At 49.3% G+C, this 13,992-nt stretch overlaps 1 protein-coding gene across 11 annotated transcripts in view; it reads left to right on the plus strand.

Annotated features, from left to right (window-relative positions):
* HDAC4 (histone deacetylase 4) overlaps positions 1-13,387 on the plus strand; it is a 148,335-nt gene extending 134,948 nt beyond the window's left edge. For all 11 annotated transcript variants that reach the window (XM_017743406.1, XM_017743398.1, XM_017743402.1 and 8 more), the window contains exons 23-27: positions 5,897-6,015; positions 7,599-7,732; positions 11,254-11,338; positions 12,400-12,541; positions 13,010-13,387. In XM_017743406.1, the coding sequence (XP_017598895.1) occupies positions 5,897-6,015; positions 7,599-7,732; positions 11,254-11,338; positions 12,400-12,541; positions 13,010-13,049 (520 nt within the window). In that variant the 3' untranslated portion in view covers positions 13,050-13,387. The remainder of the gene's footprint in view (positions 1-5,896; positions 6,016-7,598; positions 7,733-11,253; positions 11,339-12,399; positions 12,542-13,009) is intronic.
* The last annotated feature ends 605 nt before the right edge of the window (positions 13,388-13,992 follow it).

Genomic DNA, 13,992 nt, shown 5'->3' on the forward strand with positions numbered 1-13,992 from the left:
CTATTGATTTTAATGTAAAATAACGCTTTGAAGTTTGCAATTTATGGTCCCCCGAGAGTTAGAAAGTGAAGGGAATGGGTCATATATCCTATTTTTTCCCCCCTTCTTTTCTTGCTTTAGCCCCTTGAGACAATACATGCCTTCAAGGCAGCACCTTGTTATTCCACCCCGTCGAATGCCACGTTGCATTTGCTGGGGATCAAACCGAAGATGAAGAAAAGATAAGAAAATTGGCCATAATGAACTCCAGAAGCAGGAGGCATTTTCACCATGAACTTGGAAACTCGCAGTGGAGAACTGAGCTTTAATTCAAACCAGTCCGAATGCCAAACTGTGAGGCTTTGAAGTCTGGAGAGGAATCAGTGGAAATCCTTTGAGCTAGGCAAAGATACTGATAGACTTTTTCTTTTTTTTTTTTTTTTTTTTTTTTTTAAGCCTTAACTCTCCACCCACCCGCCTGTTTTAAGGGAGAAAAGTCCTTTTTCTGTGTAAAAGGAGCAGATTTAAATAAGCAACGTGCTCCTCGATTTTTGTTGTTGCATTTCAGGATGAGCCGGTGTGTGGATTTGAGAAATGAAAATAACTGGGATAATTTCCTTCTAAAGGAGAGAAATGAGGGAATAAATAAATCCCAGTGAAACCACTCATCCCCACGCTGAAAACCTGTCTCGGTGTGGGTTTGCTCCATCCAAAAACCAGAAGGGAACTCACATCAGTGCTTTTCATCCTGTCTCCAGATACTACCTCCCCAGTCTTGCAGGCCAGTGTTGGGGTGCCCAGGCTCTCCTGACCTCTGGATGGTCCATGATGCCAGCGAGATGTATCAGAAGTGAGAGCAAGAGTTAAAAATGTGCCTTTCCCCGCACTTTGTCCCTCATTACCTTCCTGACCTGGGGCTGAAATCACTGGCTGCCCTGGCTCCAGGGCTTTGGGGAGTTTTCTGGGAGCCTGGAGCTCCTGCACCCTGTGCTAGCAGCGGCTGTGTCGGGTCAGCTCCACATCCCAGCTCAGGCGAGCGGGCGCGGATCCCGTGCCTGAGCTCACCCCCCCGAGCGTGTGGGCAATCCCAGATTTCCCAGCTCCACCAGAAATGTGTTCAGTGTAATGGGAAGAATGCAAGGCACGTCGTTCCCAAAGTCCTGAACTCCGCAGAACGTTCCTGGTGTCTCCGCTGTTGTTCCGTCGTTACAGAAACAAACACTGTAAAATTCGGAGGGGTTTTTTTGGACCACGATGTGTCCTTCCCTAGTGTTTTACACGAGCAGAAATCCCATTTGCCTCTCTCAGTCCTCCTGCTCCGGGTGCAAACCCGGCTAAGAGACCTGCAGGAAAAACGGGAAGGCTCCGCTGGTTCCTTGTTACACAGGAACAGCAATTAGTGAAATTAAAATGTTTTACCCACAGGAGTTTCCCTCCGAATTTACTGCAAGGAAGTTTTCCTGATGATTCCAGCAGTTGTGTGGTGTCTGAGAAACTTTTCCCCTGTCCCGAGGTCTCCTCTACAGCCAGAATTCCACGTGCAGCTCGATGCCACACTCGTTTTTATTTAAAACACCTCAACCAGAAGGAGAAGCCGGGGCTGTGCTTCCCCCTTCTCCTGCCGCTTTCAAAAAAGTTCAGGAACCAGTTTTGGGGGGATTTGGATTTTTTCCCTCGATCCATAAACCATTTCAGGAGCGGGGAGGAGGAGGAGGAGGAGATGATGATGTTTTGCCTGGAATGGTTGTTGCTGTATTTTCAATTTCATGCTCTCCCCATGCCGATTTCATCCCCAAATTCCTAATCCCTTCTGACACGGTAAATGACCATGGAGAAGCAAAGACCAGAATTTTCGGGAAGCTGGTTAGCCTGAAGAGCAGTGAACAACATTTTTAGTTTCTATATATAAAATATATAATGTGTATGAAACCATATATACATAACACATATAGAAATATATACCTGATAGATACAAAATGTAAAATAAATCAGTATGTATAAACATATGCATAATATAAATATATCCACTTAACATACATAAATACATGCATAGCATATATAAAAATACATACAAAACATAGACATGGCCAAGAGTGGGGAAAATGTCTCTGAAAAAGTGCTCAGCCTTTTGAGTTTCACCAATTTACTCGCTGCAATTGAGCATTTAAAGCCCAAAATAATCCTCTGTAGGATTGTTTCATGTGCCTGCGGTTTATTAGGCATTTAATTGGGGAATTGGCTAATGCCAGGCTAAAAATTGTTCATTCAGCCTTCTGGAAAATAGATCTAAAATTGCATTTATTTTTTTTTCCTCTCTCCCAAGCGATTGCAGAACACAATGGGGAGGTTTTGCTGGTTGCAGCCATCAGTTTGCTCTTGTGTAGAGCTGTTCAGCTCAGCTGTAACCAGGCAAATAAAAGGATTCAATTTGTTTTAAGCACGCAAAACAAGCCTCTGAAATTTGGGAAATTTCAGTTTCCTTGGTTTTTTTTTTAAAAACTGTGCATGGATTGAATGAACATTCAGTGTCAGGAATATTCATCCCTCAGTGAATGACTTTACAGCCACCTCAGCCATTCCTTAAAAGACCCAGTTCCAGGCAGAGCTGCTTATCTCCTGGGTAATAACTTGAATTTCTGGCTTTTTTATAGTCTCATCAGCAGGGCAAAGCCACGGGGTTGTTTGCAGTTTAATCCTCGTTTCCTCTGGAGGGTTTGGCTTTACTGGGATGGATCTGAGCGACGGGGCTGGCTTTATCTGTGGACAAGGGAAAATTAAAAAGCAGAAAGCTGGATGAGATGTGTCCAGAATGTTGTCCACAGATGGAATCTCGGAAACACACTGGATTTCTGTCCTTTTTTTTTTTTTAACAATTAAAAAGGCAAAATGAGGGAGTGCTGGCTTTGATCCTTCTGGCTCAAGTTTTACATCCATGGAGAGCATCAAACAGAGCTGGGGCTGTGGCTTTGGAATGCCGGTGTTACTGGATTTAGGAGCAGGGCAGAAGCAGGAGCAGCCCTCGAGAGGTTGGGTGGGAGCCATGGGGAAAAGAAAAGGATTCAAGTCTGGGTTGGGATTTGGGATTTGTTTGGGTGGTCAAGGTCCCGAAAGCCTCACGGACACAGGCTGGGCCTCTTGGAGAGGGAGCCAGGGGATGTGGAACTCCTTCCTTAAACCTCTGAGGGAGCTGACAGCCACACCCAGCACATACAGCACTGCTTGTCACTGCTCCCAGCTGGAGATTGGTGCTGGAGTCACCAGTGGTGGCTGTGGGGTCACCCTGGCCTGCACAGGGAAACTCTGGACATCCTCACAGCAGCTCCTCCTGACTCCTGTCAAGGAGCGACGGATTTACCTCTGGCCAGCAGCTGCTGCTTTTTCTCTCCTCAAACTCCCCCTGACAGCGTTCAGGGTTAGCCCTGGGGCCGTGTGGCTGGGCAGCAGGAGGCCACCTCTGAGCCACTGTCACCCACAGCCACCTCCGGCCGAGGCTCACCAGCTGCCCCGCTCCTCAGGAGCCTCTGTGCTTGGCATCACTGGACACCCCTGCCAGGAGCTGGAACCAGATGCTCTTCAGGGTCCTTCCCAACCACTCTGTGCTTCCATGAGCTGTTCCATGGCCGAGAATCCCTACGGATCCCTGATCCCATGGGTTGCTCAGTGCTGATGGACCATGCCCACATGACACTGAACCGTGCCACAAATCAAGTCCTGCCGGATGGGAGAGAATTTTCTAAAAGTCCATGCAAGGAGTTTCAAAGATAAACAGAGACTTTTCCTGGAGTTTCAGTGCTTCCAGATAGTTGTTTATTAAGTCTTATCAGAGGAACAGAGCCACCAGCGTGACCCAGGTACAGCATAGAGCACAGAAAGCAGGAGTGAAGCCTCTCTATCAAGATTTACACACCCTTTTAAAGATATTTTAACCAATAGTTAGTAAAAACGTGCATTATTTTCACTTTCCTACCAATTGTTCAGTAACATGGGCAGGAACTGCGGAGTTCTCTATCCAATCAATCCAAACTACTTTTACTGCAGAACGTGGAGTAGTAGAAGAAGGAGAAGAAGGTTTAGAGAACAGCAACAATCCTCCATTTTGATCTTTTTTACTCTTACCTATTTACTACAAAGAGAAGCCCAAAACCTCTAAATTTTTCACCCTGTGACAATCTTACTCTGGGTTCCTACACCCACACCTTCGGGTGCAGGTTTGGTGATGCCACACTTCCATTGAGATCCTAGCAGCTCCCATGGCATCATAACTTGGGGAGGGGGGGAAATAAATCTGATGATTTGGGCAGTTTTCCTTGGGTTACGAATGAAAGAGCTCAGCAGCACTTCAAAGCTCAGGGAAAATAAACCCTCGGCCTCTGCACTTGCTCTGGAATTGCTGCTTCAGGCCTTGCTGAGGGAGGTGGTTTCTCCTAAAAATGCCTGTGGGCTCCACCAAACTGTAAAGTCACCAGCCAGAACTGTGCCCTTTTGTCTTCCTGACGGAATCATCCCCCAGGGACAACATGGAGAGGGCAGTCACGTCGTTAGAGGAGAGAATTCAGATTCCTTGTTGGGATTTTGTGTGGATTAAGGGAAAATCAGATCCCTTTTTTCTCGCAGAGCTTTCTGCGTCTGCGCGTGGAGACCGGCAGCAGGGAGGCTCTGGGGTTGCTGTGGCAAACAGTTGGGGAAATAATAACACTGGGAGGTGCGAGGGGGTTTGTTTTTGGTGTCTGGGTGCCTGTCCCTGCTCCGTGGTGGCAGTGGAACGTCGGGGATGGGTTTGCTCAGTGCCTGGCAGGGGTTAATGCCCCGTTAAAAATAAACTCTGCGGAGGGCGGTGGCACGAGCTCAGCGGGATGTCACAAGCTGCTGACTCTGGCAGATGCCTCGTGGCTGTTTAATATCCTTGTGGCAAAAACTGGGAGCTTTTATGAGCGCCCCGAGAGCACTTGAGCTGTCTCAGCACGGAACAGGTCCCCCTGGGCTCTGTTTTTAGAGCATCACATAAAGACTCGACTCAATAAAGGGAGGTTCTCGTGTGTGCAAAGATATTTACAGGTCCGTGCTTTGGGATGTGGGTAAAATAGCCTCAGTTCCTGCTGCAGAAAGTTATCCTGGCTGGGGGCTGTTCCTAGGATGGGGAAGTGGGAAAATTAGAGGTCAGGTTGCCCTGGGATACGTCCAGCATTCAGTAGGTGCAGCTGCAATGGAAAAAAGCTGATTTGGGAAGTGCGTCTTGACGTGGGGAATGGGGTGTTTGCAAATGGCGGAGTTCGGAGAGACAGAAACCAGAGGGCAAAAAGGTCTTTCAGTGAGCAACCAGAGGAACAGACCCCTTGTTTCACTTAAATGCAACTTTAACAATCAACAGCATACAGATGCTGAGCAATTCATCCATTTTTCGGTGTCAGAGGAGGAGGACCTGGCATTGGGAGAGGTGGATTTGTGTGGGATATTTGCATTTAAAGCTGTTTTGCCCCATGGGACACTCCCAGCCTTTCACTGTGGGAAATGAGAAGTGCAGCAAGGGAGAAACGAATCACTTTGCAAACCTAAAGGAGATGTTTTGAAGGGGGGGCATGGAGATAATGCCTTGGAGTGAGGTTTCCCAGGTGGTTTTGCAGCCTGTGCCAGCTGCCCTCTTATTTTACCCATATTCCCATGTATATAAAGCAGGATTTGATCCCAAATGGGAAACACAAGGTGTGACAGCTCATTTCCCTGCTCCAAGCACGAGGGTGTTGGTGGAGGAAATCACAGAGAGTGCGAGTGAGGAGTTCTTCCAGCCAGGCTCTCACCTTGTGGGGAAATAGATGGGCTTTGCTGCCATGGAATAAGGGTTTGGTGAGAGGGTTTAAACGTCCCTGCGTGTGTTCAGGAGCCACCCTAACGTGTGTGCCGTGGATATTCTGTGTTGCAGGACAGTAGTGATGCCCATTGCCAACGAGTTTGCCCCCGATGTTGTGCTGGTGTCATCCGGTTTCGATGCTGTGGAAGGGCACCCCACACCTCTCGGAGGATATAATCTGTCAGCAAAATGTAAGTGGGGGCTTTGCTGCTGCTGCTGCTGTCCTCAGGATTAAAGGACGGCATTCCCAGATTTCACTTTTCATGGTATTTCACTTTCCTATTTCAGATTTTCATTTCAATGGCAAAGCTTCCGTCCTTTTCCTTTGAATTCTCATAGCATTTATCTCTTCATAATGCATATTCTGGCCTGGCTGAAGCCTTAATAACTTTTCTTTTTTTGAAGCGTTGCTTATTTCAACTTTGAAATATTCAATATGGAATATTGTGTAATTTATTTGTAGCCACACATCTGCTGAATTAGAGAGTTCTGCTGGCTTTAATATAAAATTGCAGAAAAAGGCAATACCAGCTGTAAACAGTCTCATTGCTACCAAAAGTCCATTTCTTCCTCCAGGATACCTTATTAAAATTTTGAGCTGAATATTTTTGCTCTCCACCTTTGAATTAATTACAGAGACCCACAAAAATCTCCTTTTTGCTTTGGGTCTGGGATGTTTTTGGGAGATGCACTGAAATCACCCTCCCCCCCACCAAGGTTATGTGGAGTTTACCTGGCTCTGTTTCATTCAAATTCATCCAGAGGACAGTTTTTCTTGCAAAAAAAGGTTTTATTACTATTTTTTAAGAGTTTGCTCCAGCCAGGAAAGTTGTTCTCTACAGTGAACTTTAAAACCTCGTAAGGGAGCTGAACCTATAAACTTTATATAAGAATAAAGCGCAGTAGATTTACAAGAGCCAAGTTCCTTGAGATATCCAGAAACACTTGGGAAAGGGAAGGTCTTGTTTACCTGCTGGTTGAATTTGCTATGCTCTGCTCCTCTCACAAAACCACTTGCGGGATCAGCAGTGCGTGTTTCTCTCTGCCTGTTAATTTGTTAATTTGCCGACTCGCAAAGGGGCTCGCTCCAAAGCGGGGAGCGGGGATGGAGGGTAGAAATTCCCTGGCTTTTCCTTGGTTGGCTCTTTTTTTATTTTTTATTTAATTCTTCCTAGAGGGGGGAAGGTTGCTTTGAGGACACGTTTTTTAAATCCTGCCCGCTCGGTTCTGTTTTGTTTAAAGGGGGCAGAAATGTATTGTGTGTCATCTGATCAAAGTGCCGGGTGCCCCTGGAATTTTTATAGCGTATTATAGCCGGGAAGAGCCGTCTGCTGAGAACGAGATGTCAAACCTAAATCTCTCTGGGGCACTGCACTGCTGCTCTCCCGACCCAAACTGTGCCGACTGCCCTTCCTCCCCCGCCGCAGCTCCCAAAGCAGCGCAGAAATCCGCCCCTTTCCCTGCTTCCAAAGGGAACCTTGGCTGCTGGGTTTAATTTGGGGTGCCGAGGGAGGGGTGGCAAGGGGAGGATGGTGGTGCTCTCACTGGGGAGAGCACCCCACAGCTCCATCTCAGGGCAGCCACGGCTGGAGTCGAGCGGCGAGCGCGTCGAAGCCCAACCTGGCTCGTGTTATGCGCTGAGCCCTTTCAAATCCCCGGTGGGTTTTTAATATGATGTAATTCCTCTCTCTAATTCTTTGATCCTTCGCCAGGAGCCCGATTCCAGCCACCACCTTTGCCCTTCTCCTGCATTTCCTCTGTTCCCTCGTTGCAGGCTTCGGGTACCTGACGAAGCAGCTGATGGGCCTGGCCGGGGGCCGCGTCGTGCTGGCCCTCGAGGGTGGCCACGACCTCACTGCCATCTGTGACGCCTCGGAGGCCTGTGTGTCTGCCCTGCTGGGAAACGAGGTACAGGCACCCCCAAAACCTCCTCCCCCCTGGGGTTTGGGCGTCTCATCCTCCCGTCTGCCAGGGTTCTGTCATTGTTTTGTGTCCTTCGGACACTTGGTGCTTTAAAGAGTGTTTGTTTTGTGCTTAAAAACCACCTGTGCTTTGCAGTCCCTGCGATGAGTGAAACAGCTAGGAATGGTTTTTTTGGGTTTGTTCTTGCTCCAAGTAATTTGCTTTGTGCTCTTTGAAAAACAAGCCTTTTAATTAATTTCTGAACTCGTTGTGCAAGCCTTCCCTTCTCTTTGCTCCCCTCTCTCGTCCTACAGCCCATGCCTGCTGCATGGGGCAGCTTGCTTGGCATGGTTTGCAGTTGGATGTTTTTCCCTGCAGTTACATTTTCTGTTTTCTGCACGTTGCTGTGTGGGAAAAGCTTTGGCTGTGTCAGAGGAATTGGCCAGAAAGGTTAGGGGGGGTGGTTGCAAGATGAGAGCAAGACAGAGAAGTACAGCAAGATTTTGGGTTCTGGAGAGCTCAGGGTATTTTCCTACAGAGAAAACTTTGGATACTCCATCTTTTCCGCCTTTTCCCCCCACTTTTAGTGTCAGTGGGATGAAAGATGCTACGTCTACACATCTTTGAAATCCCTGCAGGGATGGTGACTCCACCACTGCCCTGAGCAGCCTGATTCAATGCCTGAGCACACTTCCAGTGCAGGAGTTTTCCCTAATATCCAACCTAAACCTCCTCTGGTGCAACTTGAAACCACGTTTGTGGGTACGGTTAGTTTGGGCCAAGGTGCAGCACCAGAGAAGCTGGGTCTGTCTCCAGTGGGAGCTGGTTTCTGGGGAGGGTTGTAGTTCAGTGACCACCAGGTGTCTGGGAAGATGGAGAGGGAGCTCGGATCTGCATGGACGTGTGGAGCAGTTTGACTTCCAGCCTGTTGCAGAAGTGCTCTGAAAGGGGAGGCCGGAGTAGCCAGGCCAAGAGAGAAACCAGCTGGGATTTATCAGAAGCATCTGCTTCCATCATCCAGCATCCCAGCTCCCCGTGTCCAGGGAGCATCCTGCTCCTTGTGCTTGGCCAGGCAGCTCTCCTAAGGCTCTGGGCACGGGGAATGGCTCCAGCCTGCACTCAGCCCTCGGGAGGCAGCATGGAGACAGGGGGGTTCCTGCGGTGGGGCACTGGCACAGGTTTCATAGAGAAGCTGTGGCTGCCCCTGGATCCCTGGAAGTGTCCAAGGCCAGTTTGGATGAGATTTGGTTCAACCCAGGGTAGTGGAAAGTGTCCTTGCCCATGGCAGGGGGTGGGACTGGATGAGCTCTAAGGTCCCTTCCAACCCAAACCATGCTGGGATTCTGTGAGGTGTTTATTGCAGCAGCCATCTGCTTTAAGCTGTCACCACAGACAATTCCTCTGGCTCCATCCACTTCTGGGTGCAGGATGCACTTTGAAAGGGAAGCAGTGGGAATTACGCCTGGAGGATGTCATTCCTCCTGCTCAACGTGCTCCTAGGTAAATAAGTGCTTGATCCAAGCCATGGATGTGTTTGGGAGTGTGAGGGTGTGGGGAGAGCTCAACACTCAGGGTACCTTGGGTGTTGTGAGCTGCCCGAGTGGTTTCATTGAGCAGAGGGAATATTGATCCTTAAAGGTAAAACCCACTGATTATTTCAATCACAGCTACAAGGCACTTTAGGACACCTGAACCCAGACCTGTTCTCACTTGTCCTAGGTGGGCTGTGCAGATAGGATTTGATTCCCTGGTTTACCCACACATCAGAAAGCAGGAAGCACTCGTTTTATCCAGGTCTTTCCTCGAACCTTTTGAAGGCAGGGAAGTCGGGGGGCACGGCCGCAGCTCTGTGCCGCGGCCCTTTGATGCGGTTTGATGTACGGCGTGCCGGAGGATCCCGCCTGCACACACTTGGACAGGCAGCTGCGGCCAGGGCGGCCTGCAGGGAGCTGGGCTGGCTCAGGAGCCGCCCGGAGCTGCACCGGGGCCGGTAGGAAATGAGGGGAACGGTGCCAGTCCCCCGAGCGTCGGCGCAGATCAAACCTCGCGCGAGCGCAGGAGCCGCCTCCTTTCCTTTCCAACTGCCGGGAAATTGCCCCAGAGCTGGGCTGTGCAGCCGGTGGCTGCGCTGGGGAGGGGCTCAGGGCTGCCTGCACTGCTGTGGTGGCAGAACGCTGCAAAGCTCACGGGGCTTCAGTGGAAATCAGAGCTGGGTTTGGTGCAGGGAGAGACGCTCCTATGCAGTCTGAGAGAGTTTGGGTTGTCCAGCCTGGAGAAGGCTCCAGGGAGAAGTCGTCCAGTGCCAAAAGGGGCTTCAAGAGAGCTGGACAGGAACTTTGGACAAGGTCCTGAAGGGACAGGAAAAGGGGGAATGGTTTTAATCCATTTTAACCACAGAGGGCAGCATCAGGTGGGATACTGGGAAGGAATTGTTCCCTGGGGGGGTGGGGAGGCCCTGGCACAGGGTGCCCAGAGCAGCTGTGGCTGCCCCTGGATCCCAGGCAGTGTCCAAGGCCAGGCTGGACATTGGGGCTTGGAGCAGCCTGGGACAGTGGGAGGTGTCCCTGCCATGGCAGGGGTGGGATGGGCTCTAAGATCCCTTCCAACCCCCAGCATTCCATGACTCCATGATTCTGAGGCCTGCTGATGACAATCCAGACCAGTAAGCCACCATTCCTCTCCCATTACCCTGCAGAGCTGCTCAGTCCATCGTGGGCATCACCAGCCTCTGCCCTTCAAACAAGAAGGGAATAACAACCAGGTGCCTCATGCCCTGAGGGTTTTGCTCCCTTTTCCACAGGCTGAGGCTGTTTAGGAGTGTTGTTTCAGGAGGAGGAGTGTGCTCTGGAATCAGGAACGTGCTTTGTCTCAGTGTCAACCAAGAGGCCTTGGAAAGCTCTTGCTTAAAGGCTCATCCAGGAATTGCTTTTGCCTTCACTTAATGTCATGCAGAAACCAGTTTGGAGCAGAACTATTTTTAGAGAGGAGAATTAATAAGAAGTGCAATCCATAATTACTAAATCTGGAATGCAGCATCCCGTGAAGTACCTATGGAATGGCTACCATGTGCTCATAAGAGCAGTCTTGGCTGCAGCTTCTCTTGGCTTTGAGCAGAAGTTAAACTTTGCCATAGATATTTTTAACTATTGAACTCTGGCTGTTCTTTGCTGGGGAACATCCCTGGTTGGGCCTTGAGTGCTGTTTTCAGCACAGTTAACAGCAGTGGACATCTCTTGTTCTGGACAGCCCACCTTGGAGGTTTGGGATGAATTCATTCACTCGTGGAGAACCTGGGAGGGCAGACGTGTCTCCTCTTCTTGGCTTTTTCTAAAGGAAATCAAATAAATGCTAGAACATCCCTCCAGCAGTGCTGTCAGGCCTTTCCCTGGGATGGCACAGGCACATTCCCACTGCAAAACTGACCCGTGGAAGATGGAATGGGATGAGCTTTAATGTCCCTTCCCACCCAAACCATTCTGGGATTCAATGGTAACATTTCTCTGGTGTTCCTCTCTCTCTCCCCCCAGCTTGACCCTCTTCCAGAGAAGGTTTTCCAGCAGAGAGCAAATGCTAACGCGGTGCATTCCATGGAGAAAGTCATCGAGATCCACAGTGAGTGCAGCCCCACTGACCCAGCTGGTTCCCTGGGGGGCACCCCGTGGGCTTCTCCATCGCTCTGCCAGCTCCATGTTCCCATTTCCTGGCAGTCACTGCACCCTGAACTGGGTTTGTGCAGCCACAAACTGGTGTTGCTGGGGATGGAGCCATGCCCAGCAAGGCTTTAGTCCTTGAGGGGGAATTACAGAATGAGAGCACGGCTTAGGGTTGGGAAAGACCTTCAGGATGGTCCAGTCCAACTGTTAACCCAACACTGATTAAAGCTCTCCAATCTCTGCTAAGGACAGACCGTGCTGTCATTAGAGGGTGTATTATTTCTTCAAAAGCAATTAAGTATCTCTGAATAACACCAGTCTCATTGGGTGTTGTGGCACCCCTTAATTAAAGAGTAGATAGGCATGGAAGTGAAACAGGCTCTCAGGCACAGGCTGGGATTCTTGGGACGTCCTGAGCAGGGCCAGGAGCTGGACTCGATGATCCCTCTAGGTCCCTTCCAAGGATATTCTATGAACGTTGCTGGAAGTTGTTGATATTTTAGGTTTATTTAGCCAAGAAAGTTAAAATCATTGTATCGAAACTTCTTTAGGAAATTCTTTCCTCTGGAGCCTTCCCTGTGGTCTTCCCCAAGCAAAAGGGTGTCAAACTGCTGACATAAAAAATACATTGGAGGTTGAAGCTTGGAGGTGATCTTGGAGGTCTTTTCCAACCTTAATGCTTCTAAATACACCTTGGACTTCTTTAGTCTTCGGTGATTTGCTCACTGAAAGCACGTGGCAGGATCCACGTGATCAGTAGCTGGATCCAGATCTGGACTGCATCCTTCCCTGTCCCACAGTTTTGGTAGAGAGACACTTCCAGGCGCATTTGTCCTTAGGTCTGGAAGTTTCTGAGGGATTCGAGGTGGGAAAGGAGTTACTTTGTGAGCACCTAAGGCCCTTGGAGTGAGAGTCGGGATCAGACGAGTCTTCCCTGGGCAGTTCTGAGCCAGCGGCTGGGTTTGGGAAAGCAGGAGCAGTCATGGTGCTCTGATGGCCCTGTTGTCACCTCTCCCCCAGGCAAGTACTGGCATTCCCTGCAGCGTTTCGCCTCCACGGTGGGATATTCCCTGGTGGAGGCCCAGAAGTGTGAGAACGAGGAGGCGGAAACGGTGACGGCCATGGCATCGCTGTCGGTGGGCGTGAAGCCAGCGGAGAAGCGGTCAGTGGTTTTCCATCCATCTGTCCATCCTCACATTTCCGGCTCTGCTCAGGCACGAGGAGCCGCCTTCCTGGTTAATCCTGTCCCTTCAGCTACTGCTGCTGCATTCCCCACATCCCCTGGCCTCTGTGGATTCCCAGAAGTCCTCCCGGGCTGCAGGAGAGCAGCAGAGCCATGAGCTCTGTGGCTGAGCCTTCTGCTCTGAGCGTGGCTTTGGACCACGAGAGGGAATTTATTTTGCTGTGGAAAATGTTAACGTTGCCCAAGTGCAAACAGATTGTCCAAAACCCCTTTGTGGTGGCAAGTTTAGTTCCAGGTGAGCCAGCTGATCCGAGCTGGCAGGGTGGGAAGGTGATGGGAACATGAGGAGTGAGACTTGGCACCACACATTGTCCAACTATGTCATGCCCAACCCTCTTTTCTCTCTCCCCACCCTCTCCCACCCTGCCTGGCTGTGCAATCCCTCAGACCTGAGGACGAGCCCATGGAAGAGGAGCCGCCCCTGTAGCATCCACCTTCGAGCTGGAGTTCTCCTGTCTGTTCGTCTTCGTCTTGAAGCTCTGCCAAGAAGCTTTCTCTTGTTACTCCTGCGTCCTGTCGCGGTTATTTCCCGAACACGGAAGGACAGCCAGGCGTAAAGCAAAGCAAGCGACACAAAAATCAAATCTCTCCGCATCTTTGAGTCTCTTTTTGCCGAAAAACCGCTGGTGAAGAGCAGCAAAGGACTGACACGTTGGGCACTCTTCCTCTGGTCCTCACCAGGAGCGGAAAGAGGAACGACGCCCGGGAAGTCTTTGGCAGAGTTGCCAAACAAAAACAAACAAACAAACAAACAAAACACGAGAATAATAAAGAAATCAAAGATTCAGCAACACAAATCAAACAAACCTTAACGTAAAACTGGTGCTTACAAAGTTGATCACCCACAACTGAGCAATCTCCGCTTGAACCACTCGACCCATCGTGTACTTTCATTTCTTGGATATTTGGAAATGGCTCTTGCCTGCCTGTGAGTCAACGACAGCTCTTGTCGGAACGGGAACGTTGGGAGATGATGGTGAATTTTTAACGGGGAGGGACAGGGAACAAGGGACTCATCTGACACCTAAAGGAAAGGGAAGGAGAAGGGGGGGGAACGGTAGCCCGGATGGAGTCGGCTTTATTGTCTCCAAAGCCATCTGAAGATGAGTTTGTGCCTTTTTTTTTAATTGATGGATTTGGTGCAGCTGGATTTTCTGAAGTTTGAGGAACAATGCCTTAAGTAAAAATTAATTAAAAAAAAAAAAAACAACAAAACACACACACATAAAAAAAAAAAAAAAAAAAAAAAAAAAAAAAAACACACAAAAAAAAAAAAAAAAAAAAAGGAAAAAAAAAGAAAAAAAAAAAAAGAAAAATAAACCACAAAGAACACAGCAGTTCCTGAATATTTTTCCTCTGGTTGGGAAAGC

Source organism: Corvus brachyrhynchos, unplaced genomic scaffold, assembly GCF_000691975.1.
Source record: "Corvus brachyrhynchos isolate BGI_N302 unplaced genomic scaffold, ASM69197v1 scaffold79, whole genome shotgun sequence".
Classification (NCBI taxonomy): Eukaryota; Metazoa; Chordata; class Aves; order Passeriformes; family Corvidae; genus Corvus; species Corvus brachyrhynchos.